This window comes from Ictidomys tridecemlineatus, chromosome 13 (assembly GCF_052094955.1).
Source record: "Ictidomys tridecemlineatus isolate mIctTri1 chromosome 13, mIctTri1.hap1, whole genome shotgun sequence".
NCBI lineage: Eukaryota > Metazoa > Chordata > Mammalia > Rodentia > Sciuridae > Ictidomys > Ictidomys tridecemlineatus.
In genome coordinates, this window is record NC_135489.1 from 51,773,239 (window position 1) to 51,789,859 (window position 16,621).

A 16,621-nucleotide genomic window follows, 5' to 3' on the forward strand; every position below is an offset into this window, starting at 1 on the left:
GCTAAAATGTGAAAAATATGGGTCTTAGAGCCACTTGAAAATTCTTCATGTGTGAAAATCAGAACAAGAAACAGGATGGGCTGGGAATGTAGCTCAGTGGTAGAGCTTGCCTCGTATGTATGAGGTACTGGGTTTGATCCTCAGCACCATAAAAAAATAAACAAAAATATAAATAAAGATATTATGTCCATCTACGACGAAAAAAAGACTTTTAAAAAGGTGTATTTTGTGTTAGTAATTATAGAACTTAATGTTCATATTTATTAGTGATCAAATTAATATTAATAACCAGCATGAATCTATTATATGAACATGTAATAACAAATTCCACAAGTATAAAAAAACATGTTCATATAATGTCTCATGATCCTTACAGCTATTTTGAGAGACAGGGAGAATAGTATTATACTATTATAATTATGCTATTATAATAATACATGACACTTAAATAAAGAAACTGAGGTCCAGAGAATTCAGTAGCTAGTGTGGCATAGCACCACTGTGCCCCAGCTGGGTGTGCTTTTCATAGACCAGAAATCTTTTCCCTTCTCATATTTGTATATGTCTTTTGCATAACAATTATTTTATGACAATCTCCAGAACACCTATTTCAGATAAGAGAACAAATTCATAGGGTTTTTAGATCGGTCTGGAAGAAAAGTGAATTAATAAACAAATAATGGGTTACATGCCTTGAAATAAAAATGAGAAGAGCTAAGATACTAGAGATGGGAAGGCATAGTTATAAGACCCTCTCCCCAAGCACAAGTAGCTTGAGCACCCCGCTGTGGCTGGACTGCCATTATCGACGTGCAACTGACCAGTAGATGTGCTCAGACATTCTGGGTCAGTGATGGTCTAATGGCTGAGAGATGAAGCCATGTGCGTGTGACTCCTTGAGAGTGGATTATCTCAGGATGGGAAATTGGATGGTGAGGTTTGGAGGAATGAAAATGTGTGAGATTTTGGGAAATCTGAGAGCCACAAAAGGAATGGAGACACTTAGAAAGCCAGAGAGCTGAAATGGAGCACGTGTCCTGAAAATACACCAGGGCCGGCCAGCGCAATTCTGCATTGCATCGATGTGGAAGGCAAACGGAGGAGGCTGACACCGAGTGGCGTGTAAGGCAAGGTTCCATTTCATCAGGAACCCAAGAAGTCTGGAGAAATAACTCGGGCATCTGACTGATTAGGAAAAAGACAGCCAAGAAGATTAGTGATTAAAATGGTATCAGTTATATAGGTCTATATTTGCAAAGCTGCTGTTGATGGCCTCCTAAAGGATAGGGTATTTCAGTGAAAGCAACCAGGTAAGGGCTGGGGTGGATGGAGCTCAATGGTCGAGTGCTTGCCTAGCTTGAGCAAGGCTCTGGGCTCCAGGCCCAATACTGCCAAAAAAAAAAAAAAAAAAAAAAAAAGCCAGCAAACAGATAAATGAGGGTACTTGACCCTTCCTGAATTTGATGGATCAATAGGAGGAAAAAAAAAAAAAAAAAAGAACAAACCCTGCATTTAAGAAAGGAGAGGTGGGGGCTTGGCATTATGGCAAAGTCTCACAACTATGGAATAACCTCAAAGGACTGGGAGAAATACCTATGGCACTTATTTTAATCTTTTCAGCCATCTTATAAGATAGGCATTCCTGTTTCCATTTTACTGCTGCAGAACTAGACTCAAAAAGGTAAAAATCACTTGCCCAAGGTCATAATAACTAGCAGGAGTGTCCTCTGTCTGGCACCAAAGTTTTTAAAACTATCCCCCCTGTTTCTGATCAATCCATTGGTGATGACTGAGTGAATGAGCAAACTTATAAAAAGGAAAAGAAAAAGAAGGAATAGAGTACATGCTCCTGCATAACTGTACATGGAAAAAAAAATCGAGTGTAACTATTAAAATAAGCGTAAACATCACCTTGACACTAATTGGCTAGCACTGCTCAAGAGGGTTTAAAATAATGAATTCTTAAAATAACTGGGAAGTGAAATAGCACATGTTTCAGTTTCGTGGTGCCTTTCCAGCTGTGGTCAGCATTACTGCTGGAACAAAATCGGACAGTTTGGGGGAAATTAGAAAACCTGCAGGACAGCCACGACTTTCAGGCCAAGTATCCCTACAATGCAGCAGCATGTGTGAGAAGGCTTCGCTGTGGAGTTCGCGTTCCTGCCTCCAGCTGTTTCCAGAGATGGCTGTAATGCGTGGGGGCTTCTAAGCACTTTTAGTGGGCTCTCAGATTCCCTACTCACTCGGCTCCTTTGCATCTTCTTTGCAGCTGGGAGAACTGCTTTTCTCCTCCACACAGCTTTCACCTTGACAAATGCGACTTGGCTTAAGTGTCCCTGTAGCCTTTTTAGCTTGCTCTTCTCATAGCAAAAGCAGGAAAAAAAAAAAAAGCAGGAATAGGAAGATTACAATAATGTGACAGGCAGATCCGAGGCATGATTGTTGTTTCGCAGACAAGAGCAGATCTCCCTGGCAACCATCCTTCCTAACTCCCCTGGAAGCCCAATGCTGGTACAAAACTTAATTTGTTTGAGATTGCTTATAGTTCCCTTTTAAGGACAAAAGTAAATACCTACCTCTTTTAGAGTAGGGTTTATACACTTTGCCAAAGCTCCCTCTCTGTAGTGTGTGTGTGTTTTTTTTAATGCTCTTGAAAGAATAGAATTTAGTAAACAGCAACATGAAAGGGTGATTTGCTCATTATGCAAACCACCCCTATGGGGTTATTCTCACTCATGAAATTTATACAGATCTACAGAGTACCCGGTACCATAGCAGTTTCTGGGTAAATACAGCAAAAGCATTTTATAAAACACAGTCTCTGGTTTCCAAGGAATTTGTGAGTCTTAAGCGGATCAGTAAATTTGGAGAATGATGAAGGAAAAGAGTACAAGAGTTTTAAAGCTGCTCAACTTGATCTGAGTATTAAACCTCAGGAGTTAGGAATTACCTATTGGGCTTGGAGTTTGTTCCCCTATGTCCTCTGCACTGGGGGTGCATCTGTTCTTTGGGAGTGAAATGTGTTTTAGGTGCCTATGGGCCACTGAGAACTGGTGCTGGAGGAGCCTCACAGGGAGTCCTCCAAGGGAGGGGAGGCTTCCGCTGGCCTTGGAGGCTGGTAGAAAATGCCATTGACATTGAAGAAGGCACTGTCTCTCGGGAAGATGCCTTTGTGGCAACATAAATGGTAACCAAGTCACTAGACTCCTGCAGAATGTAGGGCCAGGAGAAGAAAGGAATTTTTATTCATTGTCCACCTTATATTTTGACTGTCGTGGGTATCCCTGTGTTTTCCTACTGGATTTCACTCTGGCTCTTGGAGTCACATTCCATTGGGTTTTCATTTTGGGGAAACTTTCCCTCCTTACTTGACGCTGTTTCAGGAGAGACACAGGAGCCAATCAGCATGTAAGCTGCCCAAGCTTCATTCACGGCTTCCCTGCATTGCTCCAGATCTCTGTGTGTGATCTAAGCCTGTTCCATCTACAAGGATGTTGGGACCTTTGCTTGGAAAGGTGGACAAAGATAAAGAATGTAGCCTGGGGTCCTGCAGGTAGCCATTTGATAATTCCTAACACACAAACATTATTTTACCTACTACCACAATACTATGTTGCTACCAATTCCACTGAGAGTGGGATTAAATAACATGCACTAAATGCTACCGTTAGTATGGGATGGCCAGAACTGAAAGACAGGTTTGTCTCACTTGAATTTCTGTGCTCTTCATCATAGCATGCTGGTGTCTATAAGAGTTTCAAAACTTAGTTACAGTAATTTTCCTTTAAACATAAAACTCAAGTATTAAATTGCTGGGAGATGTAATGCTATAATATTTTAAAAATTGTAACAAGTAATGGTTGTTAGATGCTTGGAACAACTGGGAGAACTTATAGTAATGTCGCAGAACACTCAATACCCAGCAGTTATAGTTGGCTGCAAGTTTTAGTGAAATATAAGCAAGAATAAAAACATCTTAAAAGAGTAAAAGATAAAAACAGTAAGAGTTTGTGTCTGTGGTAAATATATTTTCTCTCTGCTGGCTGCATAGGAGACAAGCTTATTTGGAACTCTTATTTTTATTTTAAACACAATTGTTTATTTTCAGGCATATTGGAGGCTTATCTGTTGGCTTGGAATGACTAGCTGAGCCCCTGTAGTTTTCTATTATGTGATAGTCAGTAGTGTTTGCCCACCACATCCTATGTGGTGTGGAGCTATAATTCCAAGTTCCCAGAAATGAATTCCCTGAGGTAAACTGGGATTCCAACTCTGGTGTCCAGAAGCAGAGGTACAGGTGGAAGAAGAGGGATCTTCCTTTTGGGTTGATATAAACTCATATGTAGAAAATGTCATTCACTGACATCAAATGTTGGGTGTTGGCTAAAATGTTAATAAATCTCTCAGCACATTTTCTATTTGTCAAACACACCCCAACTACTTGTCAAATTTGTGTGAGTATGAATCTATTTCTTTAGAACATGAAGTCTGATAAACATTTAATGAACAAATAGTACAGCTATTTTTAAAAATGCTTGAGTGCAGATCTCTTAGAACTTTAAGTCTGATGATCTTATTTAAAATAGTACTACTGCAAGTTTGGAGATTATAAAATCTCAAGTTGATCATCTCAGGTATTAATACTTAATTTAAAATTCAAAATTTCGAAGTAAATTTCATAAAACACTTCCCTCTACTTTGTCTGTTATTAATTTTAGAGTACTAAGTTTCTAACGAGGATATAGATGATGATACTTACAAAGCATAGACTTAACTTTTGATATCTATAAATAAATAAAACACTAAGAAGAGGCGTGCCACTATTCTATTATTATTCTATTATTAGAGCTTATTCTAAGAAACTTTTACAACACTTAAAGGTATACTGTATTCAAATGGATCACAGTAAAATCTTTCCTTCCTAACTTTTAAGCCATTCTGTACCAACGAAGCCACCAAACTCCATGAATCTTAATTCTTGACATCTGGAAAGCACTGAATAATATTTTGCTGACTTAAAACCCCACTTTAATAATCACCATATAGGGGAAGTGCCCCTAAGGACTTGAACCTTCAGCTGTTTCAATCTACACACGAGTTGTCACACAAGCATGTGCGTAGACGAGATGATACACTAATACAGATGTTTAAATCAGTATTTCCAAGCTAGCCCAAGTGACCCTGAAAAGGAACGTCCCAGCAGGAGTGTTCCTCATCGGGTTCTGTGCTAGGGCTTCTTAGATGAGACTGTATCATGCTATCCTCTTCCTTCACTTTAACTGGTCACTTAGGGATTATACTAGAGTTAAAAATAACATTTCTCCTGTGACTCTATCAAAATGCTCTGAAAGCATTCATTCATTGGTTCAGCACACATTTATTGAGCATTTATTTTGAAATAGGCACTGTGATAGGCATGGGGGAATAGAGCAATGTGCAAGCAAACAACAACAACAACAACAACAACAACAACAACAAAAACCAAACCCTGTCTTTATGGAGAAGCAGAAGCCATTAATAAAATAAGGAAAGTGCATGTTGGATGGTGTATGGATGTGGTATGGAGGAACAGAAGGCCAGGAAGGAAGGAAGAGAGTGTGTGTGTGCTGGAGGGAGGGCAGTGGAGGCAGGTAGTGTTAAAAGACAGTTGCAAAGGGCCTCACTGAGAAGTGACCCCTGAGTAGGTCAGGGGGGGCAATGGTATTGTCCTCATATCTGGGGAGAGACAGCTTCATCCAGAAAGAAGAGCGGATGAGAAAGCAGGCCTGCAGTGATAACAGGTGGAAGCCAGGTGGGCAGAGTGGGGTGAGGGGAGATGAGGTTGGAGAGCAGGGATAACAGGTAGGACTGGGGGGGTCTCTTTCACGCGGGATTTTCAGGCTGTTGGGAGGACAGTGGCTGTTACTCAGGGTGAGCTGGGAATAGAAGGTTTTGTTCAGAAAAAGATATGTTCTAATTTAAAAGAATCTCTTAGGTTGCCCGGTCGAGGATGACTAAAGAGGAACAAGGGTGGAATCAGAGATGAGACAGGAGGCTCCTGTAGGAGTCCAGATTAGAATGGGATTCTAACTAGGACAAGATACATTCCATGCTGGTACGATTATACTGAGATGGATTTTGCTGTCATGTATAATGAAAATGAGCCAATAAATTAAAAAAATAATAAAGACAAAAAGAATCCAGATTAGAGTTCAAGATGAAGACCCAGGTGGCTGTGGTGGCTGTGGTGGCAGGGGAGAACATGGGGCAAACAGGTTTCTTAATGATGATTTGTATGCATGGATTAGGAAAAAAAAAGATGTCAAGGATGACTTCTAGGCTTTTGGTGTAATCAAGTGGAAGATATGAATTCCCATGAGCCAAGAGGAGAAGGCCAAGTAGATCAGGGGAAGCATCTTGCTTTGGGATGTATTAAGATGCCCATGACATTCAGGCAGGGATGATGTTGAGCAGGGAGCTGGATATATACACCTGGGAGGTCAGGCAACCTTGGCTGGAAAAATCTGTGGGGGCATGCACACAGTACGAAAGCTCTGAGAATGAATGGGGAGACCTGAGGAATGAGGGTTGGTAGAAGAGAGAAAAGGCCCAAGAGCTGTGTCCATTCAGCCTTACTTCAACATTAGGAGGTGGGAACCAAAAAGCATGTGATTTTGGTCTAGTCACCTGAACATCTTTTAACTTCAGTTTTTCAAACACAAAAGGAGAAACAAGACATTCTAAGAAGGATCAACCTGGAATGTTCTGGGAGTAGAAAGAAGTTCTTCAAGGAGGAAAGAGTGATGACTATCACATTGACACTTCCCCCCTAGATTAGTACCATGCATTTCATCTGTCATTAACTGCTTTATACAGAAGATTCTGCTGTCCATTAATTAGCATTCTCTTCCAGAATGAAATCTTCTTGAGAACAAGGCGTTTGTTTTCTTCTTTTTCTCTCTCTTCAAAGTTGATTTTTTTAAACCATTTTTGACTATGTCTCATAATAAGGAATGTCTTACTTTGGAAACCAGTCGGCACACACAACCACTGAAAGAAAGAAGGAAGCGCTTCACCTTTTGGCATGCCACGCGCACACCATCTTCTTTTCTATTTTCTTCTATTGTATTCTATTTAATTAAAAATAATGTTGCTCCTGCCCCTCTAAATTGATTTCACTAACCACTAATTGGTTGAGGCTGTGGGACTGAACCACTGCTTTTAGAGCATTTGGCACAGAGCTCTGCCACCTTCGTTATTCATCAGAAAGACAATGTTATTCATCTTTGTTTCCCCAAGAACTTTCTGTAAAATAAATGCTTAGCATGTGCTTGTCAAGTGAATAGTTTTGAGAACCTAAAATAATACTCTCTGAATTGAGCTCCTTGGATCTTTGGTACCTTTATTTTACTAATTATACTTGCATAGGAGAACATTTCCTAAAAGCTCTTTGTCTTCAGAATAAGTGCAGACCTAATGTCTTTTTGAAAGGGTTGTTGTGTAGCTGAAAGTCCAGAGGCTGGAGATGACACTCCAGTGAAGCGAGTCCACCAGTTAGGTTATTGCTGCATGTGCAAAGAACAGCCAGAAACCTAATCATTTTGCATGTTTTTATACAATCATCTTCTGAGGCCAGAAGAAGAGGAGTTTAAAACATTCCTCAAAACTAAACAAAACAAACAAACAAGCAAACAAACAAACAAACAAAAATCCCTTAAAAAAACTCACTCTCACACATCCTAGAACAATTCTGTTTTTTTTTAAAGTTATAATTTATATGATATTCAAGGTCGATATGAAGTATCTATCATTTAGAAATAGGAGGGGGGAAGCCTGTATGAAATATCCATGACCTTGCCATGACCATGACCTAGCTCACACCTATAATCCCAATGACTGAGGCTGAGGCAGGAAGATCCCAAGTTCCAGACCAGCCTCAGAAACTTAGCAAGGCTCTAAGCAATTTAGTGAGACCCAAAATAAAAAATAAAAAGGGCTGAGGATGTGTCTCAGTGGTTAAGCATCCCTGGATTCAATCCCCAGTTAGTAAATGCCATCGTCCCAAGAGAAAAATGCATGATCAGAAATAGTTGGAGCTGGGATTAAAAATGAAAAGTAATATGTCTTAAAATTCTAAAGTGATCAACTACAGAAATGATATGATTTATCCTAAATATTTCATTTAAGGAATCTTTAAAACAAGAGCCCGGCAGACAGTGAGCCCTCAGTAAATGTTAGCTGATGTTTGAGTCTTTCTCTGCCCGGCACACTGACTACAGTGGCACAGAAGAAGATGGAATATTTTGGTAGCATGCAATTCTCCCTCAGATAGTTTGTCACTTGTGGTGAAGGAGCACACCGCAGTGAACACAGCATCGATTTTGGAATCAGGTCAACTTGAGTTGAAGTCTGACTCTCCTTAAACCAGGCGTGTGATTTTGGTCTCGTCACCTGAACGTCTTTTAACTTTGTTTTTTTTAAACACAAAGTGAGAACAGTAACACCAATGCCAGGGACTGAGTCTAAGGATGAAAATGATGTAAGATAACATATATAACAGGCCTACTAAGTCAAAGCTTGTTTGCAGGCTGGTGCTTTGGAATTCAGAAGGTATTTTCACGTAGGAGTCCTCTGGCAAGTGATGGTTCTATCCCCGCGTGGTGCAGACGTCTAAGGCCTACTTAATTCACAATGGAGCTCAGTCATAAAGGAAGATGCAATAGATCCACAGCTCCTTGGGCTTCAGGGTGAAAGGTAGGGGAAATGAGCACACATGGGGGACTCTCCCTTCGAAAAAGGGGATGGTGGGTCAGTCAGGGTTCTAAGAACAGAAATAAAAAGCAGATTTATATTAAGGCATTGGTGGATACAATTATGGAGAAAAATGTCTGAAATCCATAGAGTAGGTTGGCAAGCTGGAAAATCAAGCAGGAGTTGATGCTGTAGTGTTAGGTCAGGACATTCCCAGGAAAGCCTTGGTTTTGCTCTTAAGTTCTTCCAACTGATTAGATGAGGCCTGTCCACATTATGAAGGGTAACCTCTTTTCTGCAAAGTCCACTAATGGTTGATTTCAACCATATGTATATGACTCCTTTATTATGACACCTAATTTAGGGTTTGATTCAGTAGCTGGGTACTTTAGCCTAGCACCAGGGCTATGTACTAATCATTGCAGATGGGAACTCAGGTGGCAGCTTCCAGGTCAGAAGAAAAACTCCGGGGGCAGACAGGATACTCAAGCTCCCTTTAGTTTTGACCTGTACTTGCTGTTCATTTTCCCAGGAGTTAGAGGTTGGCTCAAAGACCTCAGCATCAATACTAAGTTCCTAAGTAGCCTCTCAGTAGGCCCACAAAGGCCATCTAAGGAGAGCAACCCAGAGCAAGATTTGCACCCAGCTCCTCACCGAATGCCTTGCAGGTCAATTTCACTGAACAATTTTTTTTAAGGGAATTATTTTTACAGATTTTGGACAAATGAACAGGAACATTTGCAGTCAGCTGAAACATGACACCTTATGAAATAAATAGGAATTTTAGAGACTCATCTTTCCTTTAAGCCTTCAACGTTCCAAAGGACCAAATGGCTTGCCCTAATAAAACAAATATAGAGTTCACCTTAAAATAATCAAGATTTTCTCCAACAATCTATTTGTACTACTAATGTAACACCTATTACACCATCTAGAAATCAGGTTGTTGAGAGCCACAGCCGAAGGGGCCCCAGCAAACTTCCAGCTGCAGGCTGATGATTGGCTCACAGCGGCCCCAGCAACATCTAGCTGATTGGCTCCTCTGCGGTGATGCTCATTGGGCTGTTTCCCTGCCCTTTCAGACCACTGAGCTGCTCATTGGGGGACTTCTTTGGCTCAGCCCACTCGACCCAACCAATCGGCCTCAAGAGCAAGAGGATTGTGGGAGTGGGAGAGGCTTGTGTTTTTGGTATGAGAGGCTTGTGGGAAGCCGGTGGTGGCAGTTGGGCTCTGAGGGTTTTTCCAGAGGAGCTGTTTTGTTTTGCGTGTGTGGTTGTAAAAATAAAGTTTGTTTCTTTTGACAAGTGGCTCCTGAATCGTGCCCAGCCAGACTGCGGCACCAGGTGTTTACAAATTTGCCCCACCCACCAACTGTAAACACCTTGAAAGGAGGGATGATATCATTCATTTGGCAGAGACTACAACCCCAATTCCAAGCAGAGTACCCTATAAAACAAAATGAAAGTGCTCCTGAAATCTTTAAGTACAGCAACTGTTTATACCTGGTTTATTCATCAACTGAGAAGTGCAGGGACCACTGTCCTGGATTTTCCTCCATCAGCGACAGGGAAGAAAACTGGCATCAGATGTGGGCAACAAGGAGGGACCTCAGCAGAATATGTTTCTGGGCAGGAAGGAGCTGGTGTGTAGGCACACATGTGGATGTACAGGCAGGAGGTGGGGAACACATGAGCAGCATCCAGAAGAGAGGACACGGTAGCTGTTTATTTTCATGGAAATCTATGGGAACCAAAACTATATTCCATCAAAGAGTCAACTGAACTTTACCAGCCAGGGGAAGCCCATCACCAGATCATGGGAGGATCAGCCAGGCAGAAAACTAAAACTGTCATTTCACCCCAGCGTATTACAAAGCACATTTTATGGATCACCAATCCTTCAAATTGTTCTGCTCTCAGAAGAGGGGTCCAAGATAGTTTGGGAACTATGCATATTAGCATTTTAAAGATTCCAGAATGTTTGCCAATTATAGAAACCTGAGTATTTCACTCAGTTTCTCAGACTCAACATTTTTTTCTCACAAGAACATTATTTACATTATATTATGGTAAATGTCAAACTCCTCGTTTGTAAATGGAGAAATGGACATCCAGATGTAAACTGTCGATTAGCCATCATGGCTAATAAGTGTTAGGAATGGGTGAGAATTCAGATCTCCTTTTGGGCCATTTAACACTCCACTTCATCATACTCCAACTATTTACTTAACCACTAAACTCTACAAAGTGAAAAATAGTTGATCAATATATATGAGCACTTTTCTACAACTTGTGAAACTGGTTGCATGTCCCTACAATGGATATGAAGAGAACAAAAACGGAGGAGGGTCCACTATATTTAGAGGGAAGAACCATGTCAAAGTCCAGCCTTTAGGAATTTACATTTTGTGCCAAACCTGTGCCAGTATTCGAGTGTCTCAAGATATTGGTGCAAATAAAATGTTATAATAGAGACAAGTGAGTGATATTGTTCTGTAAAAATAGGTATAGGTTACGTCTTGAATTTTATAACATGCACCGAGACTCTGCCACCTTTTTGATGGTAAAAACTGTAATGAGGGGAAAAAAAGCTTATTCAAGAGAAGAAATGATTATCTTTGAATGTGGAAGTAAATAGATCCCTTGCTCATGGCATGCACACTCGTTATTCCTTGTGTCTCTGAAGAAGCCTGGAATTCAGTCTTGAACATTTTCTTTCTTACATACACGTGAACCCACAGTGTACTGCATATTCAAAACTGGTGTTTTTCCTATTATGGAAATTGTGCATTACCTACGGAGAGTAATGATGGTGATGTATTTCATCTGAGAAAGGATTTCTTTTGTTATGTTTTTCTTTGCCTTTTCACCAAAGGGTCAAGCTGACCTGGTGAGAGCTCCCGAGACGTCCACACTTCCTCCTAGAAACCATGCTGGCTTTCCGTGATCTATACACCTCCATGTAGCAGGATGTGTGGGCACCTAACTTCCTACTCAAGCTAGCAATTGTTTGTTTAAGAGGAAGAGATTCTGAATTACTAGAACAGCATTAAATTAAACCCACTTATGATATTCCATTTGATGAAAAGAATCATTTTGTTTTTCCTTGCTGCAGAATTGGACAAATGTCTAGGGGGGGGAAAAAAGTCCATTTCATGTTGGAACGTCCACAGAAACATTTATTTATTTATTTATTTTGGAAGGGACTATTTCTTAAATTAGAAAAAATAAAAATCAAAAAACCCAACTACATGGTTTCCTAGTTTCTGCCCAAACCAGTCATATTTCCCCAATATGACTAGAAGACACTGGAAACCAGAATGTTTGGTGGAGGTGGGTGGCCCAGTGGAGTATGTGGGGAGGAAATGAGAAGAAAAAGCTCAGTATGTCTCTGCCCCAGACACAAAGTAGAGGGAGCGAGACCACCTTACCTTTCTCCCCCTGCACAGCCTCTCACCTGACAACTTCCCTTTTTCCTTCTAAGAGTGTATGGAAGATTTTGACCTGGTTTCAGTCATAAAATACATATGGGACATAGAGGCAAGAGCAGCCAAATGGCTTTCTAAAGGAAATTCTTATAAATAACAATTGATTTTTTTTGGTCCAGTTATGTTATGAAAATTATGTTGGAGGCATAATTTTCTTGAATGTATGCCTATGAACAATGTCATACACTCACTGTTTGCTTTGATTTACTAAACACCTCCTCTATGGTTCACATGTTACACAAGAGGCAAAAGGAGGTACAAAAATTTTGTCTGGAAAGCATTACTAAATGTTTAAATTGGCCATTTCTAGCATATGTGATCAATAAAACTAGAGGAAGCTGGGCGTGGTGGTGCATGCTTGTAATCCCAACAGCTTGGGAGACTGAGGTAGGAGGATTGAGAGTTCAAAGCCAACCTCAGTAAAATTGAGGCACTAAGCAACTCACTGAGATCCTGTCTTTAAATAAAAAATACAAGATAGGGTTGAGGATGTGGCTCAGTGGTCTAGTGCCTCTGAGTTCAATCCCTGGTAGCAAAAAAAAAAAGTTGAGGAAAAGTGGAACATCTGACTCGATTCTCTCCTGGAGCATTATCATAGACTCATCTAGGGGGATTTGATTCAGATAAAATTTTAATAGTCTAATTAAGATATAGACCTAAAAATGATAGAATATTTGTGTTTAAATTCCATTACTGTATTGACTTAATTGACAATGAAAACTTTACAATCTATTTCTAAAGGAGATGATGCAAATAAAACATTGAGTGAATGACTGAATATATCAAAATAATTTCTGCAGTTTATCCAACTGATAAATTGGTGTAAAGACTTGTTTACTAGACGACTCATCACAGCACTGTTTGTATAAGAAAAAGTGCGCCTGTGAAAAGTGCTTCTAATATATTAGTTCTTTAATATGTGATATTAATATCATAGAATATGGTCTTCATGAGGGCCGGGATTTTATTTTGTTCCAACCTGTGTTTCCAGGGAAGAGTGCTTGGCACAGGGTAAATGGGCATTAAACATTGGCTAAGTGAATGAACACTCCCACATCACAAAGCCATTCATAGATACTGAAAAGAATGAGGCAGAGTTCTACATATTGATGTGGAAAGTTGACAATAGACACGTAGCAAGTAAGGAGGGCCAAGGGCTTCACAGTATTTGTAGTGTAATAACAATTTGTTAAAACAGAAGAAAGAAGATGTGCATACACTCATACATCTATGTACATGGGCCCAGATACATATCTACAGTTTTACATGAGTATATTTGTGAATTTGAATATAAAGAAAACTGGAGGAAAATGTTAAAATGGTTATAGCAATTTTTATCTTTTGGGAGTAGGAATGGGACAAGGGGTTGTAGGGCTTTTGATGCTACATCATTCTGAACTATAATTTTTCATGATTAGCGTATACAATTTTATTAAAAATATGAAGCCAGTGGAAAAATCCCCTAAGTTACAATCACTGTAGATCTATTTTTTCTTTTAATTTATATTCTATAATTGTCAGTAATTTTGTCACTTTATTGAAAATCTTGGTGTTCTGGGGAGTTGGATAGGGAAAACATACATTAGGATGTGGCTGTGGAATTGGGGGGTGGGTCCCGGGGGGTGGGTCCCCCCCCAGAGGGCTGGCCCTTCCTTCCTTCCTTCCTTCTTTCCTTCTTTCCTTTCTTCATTTTGGGAATTGAACTCAGGAGATTCTGAGCTGCATCCCTAGCCCCCCCACTTTTTTTTTAAATTTTGAGAAAAGGTTTCCTCTAAGTTGCTGAGACTGGCCTTGAACTTGTGGTTCTCCTGCCTTAGCTTCCTAAGAAACTGGGATTACAGGTGTGCACCACAGTGCCCAGCTTAGTTTATTTATTTATTTATATAATTGCTTGTTTATTTTTAAAGTATTTGTTTTCTTTACATTTTATCAATTCAAAGATATAGCTTCATTGTAGTGGCACATCCTTCTCCACAGAAAATCTTAACAAAGCTTCTCCAGAAATCTGCACCATAACTGATTTTACGACTATCAACGAAAGAGTCTATATAAAAGAGTTCAGTGTAGTTAAACTTCCTATTTTCCTGTCATTCTATTTTACTTGGCCACTGGCCAGGAAGACATCAGCACTCCAGGTGCTGAACGCCCCTTTACTATTTTCACAAACATTTATCCACCATAGTATTTTGTAGAAGTGTGTTTGCAAATGCAAAGTGTGATTAAAAAAAAAAAAAGACAGATCCTTTAATAAGACCTCTGGCCATGAGATGGGCTTCACAGGGATGTCTACATTTCCAAGATAAGAGAAGTTACCAACTGGGCTCCATGGTAACAACTGGCAGGGGGAGGAAAAAAGCAGGGGAGAAGAAGCTCTCCCCTTCTCAGGTGTTGTCCTTGAAGGGTTTACTTGCCCAGAACTATAAAAGAAAAGCTGTTTTATGTGAACTTCTGCAGACTGTGAACTTCTGAGCCCCTCCCCTTACATGTTTTGGGTATAAAGTTCTGAAACTATCTGAACTAGGGGTTCAGGGGGATAGATTGATTACAATGAAAGGTTTGCCCTCTGAACCTGACTATAGCTAAATAAACCTGCTTCCTGTTCCTATTTGATGTCTTGTCTCATCTGTCTCCTGAAACATCATTACATACAAGAGAGATCTAAGGAACAAAGGAACAGTGGTTTTTTGTTTTTGTTTTTGTTTTTGTTTTTGTACCAGGGACTGAATCCAGGGGCACTTGAATTGAACCCACTGAGCCACATCCCCAGCCCTTTTTATATTTTATTTAGAGGCAGGGTCTTGCTGAGTTGCTTAGGGCCTTGCTAAGTTGCTGAGGCTGGCTTTGAACTTGCTGTCTCTTGCCTCAGCCTCCCTAGCCGCTGGGATTCCAGGCGTGCAGGAACAGTGTTTAACAAGAAATAATTGAAAGCTGGGCTCAAGAAACAGAGTAGAACCTCCAAAGAATCATTATGGAATGTACTTTGCTTCCCTATTCTTCAGCTTCAGCTAGAATTTTATATTCAAAGTTAAGGAAATTTATACGTAACTGCACGCAAAGCCCCATATGTTCAGTGTCATTTGGTGCCACTTATTTTCAATGAGATAAAATAGCTTATTTAAACTTTGAATTTTCCCATTGGGTTTAGACAATTTCAGCTGTTTATCCAGCAGCACTCTGCTTAAAAATAGATGAGATGACATTTGTGGGTGCTTTTAAAAAAATATCCTTTGGAGAAAAGAAGCAGAATTCTAATGCTACATTTACCATTTCTATTATATAAGAATGGCAAGTTGTTGTGGAATGAGAACTTTATAGAAAAATATTCCCTTTTCTAATATATAAAGATTAGCCTTTTTGGAACCAATCAGCATCATTGGATGCATCAGGGCATACTGAGGTTTACTATTTCATGATCACAATAAATTTCATGAAAATCTAAACATGTTTGGAAAGACTTTCTAATAACTAGGTAAGGAGATTTTTCTCTTCCTTCAACCTCCTAAATACATACTTTCCTCTCATCATTCCTTTATCAACTATTTACTGAGTGTCTGCTATTTTGGTAGGCACTGTTATAAAACTGAATATAAAGCTGATGTTGAGTATATTTTATCTGACTATATAGACCTATTTACTAATGTTTGCACCAATCTGCCAAAAAATAAAGATATGGTTAATATTAGCCTTAAACCTGCTGTCAGGTGATTCCATAGAATTGAGGATAATTAAAATAGGTTGAGCTGAAAATACACTGTCACCTGAAATTTCAACCTGAGTACATATACAAGAGAACTATAGTCAATTAAAGTCTGAAATATTAAAATCAGTGTTACCATCTTGGTAGCATTGCTGATGGCAAAGATTATGACACCAGGAGGAAATGAAACCCAATGTATCATTTTCCCACCCAGAATAATGTGCCAATCTGGACATCTTACTGCTTTTATTTATTAAAAAAATATACTTTAAGAGGAAATTGCATTTATCGAGTAATATGAAAAAGGAAATCAGGTCCATGTGAGGCACGACCTATCCTTCACTGTACAGCACTTTCTTCTAGTTTTAAAGAAGTTTTCTCTTAGTAGTCAAAAAGGTAACAGGATTAGATTATTTTTCCCTTTGTCAAGTGTTCTCCTGACCTTACATGCTGTCCACACAGGCTGCAGGCAAAGGGATCTGCCCACCAAGGGAGGAATTACAGTTTTCGCCTCTCCTTGGTCTGTGCCTTGAATACCTGACATGTTCCAAATCTGATGTGCCACCTGCTCCTGCTCCAAGGCCATGCGTTGACCTGAGCCCATTGTGGTGGGTGGCCAGGTTGTGGGGAGAAGAGTTTCCATCCCACATGTCCTGTGTTCGCTCTGGACCTACTTCACAAAGGCTACCTAAGTGGTCCTCTTGTTG

The 16,621-nt window shown here is 39.9% G+C and overlaps 1 protein-coding gene across 20 annotated transcripts in view; it reads right to left on the bottom strand.

Moving 5' to 3' along the window:
• Dlgap1 (DLG associated protein 1) overlaps nt 1-16,621 on the bottom strand; it is an 878,199-nt gene that overhangs the window by 298,167 nt on the left and 563,411 nt on the right. The window contains exon 1 of one of the 20 annotated variants that reach the window (XM_021734444.3): nt 2,244-2,273. The exons of the other annotated variants lie outside the window; for them this stretch is intronic. Coding sequence (XP_021590119.1) covers nt 2,244-2,258 — 15 coding nt within the window. The 5' untranslated portion in view covers nt 2,259-2,273. Of the gene's footprint in view, nt 1-2,243; nt 2,274-16,621 lie in introns of those variants that run through there. 20 annotated transcript variants of the gene reach the window in all.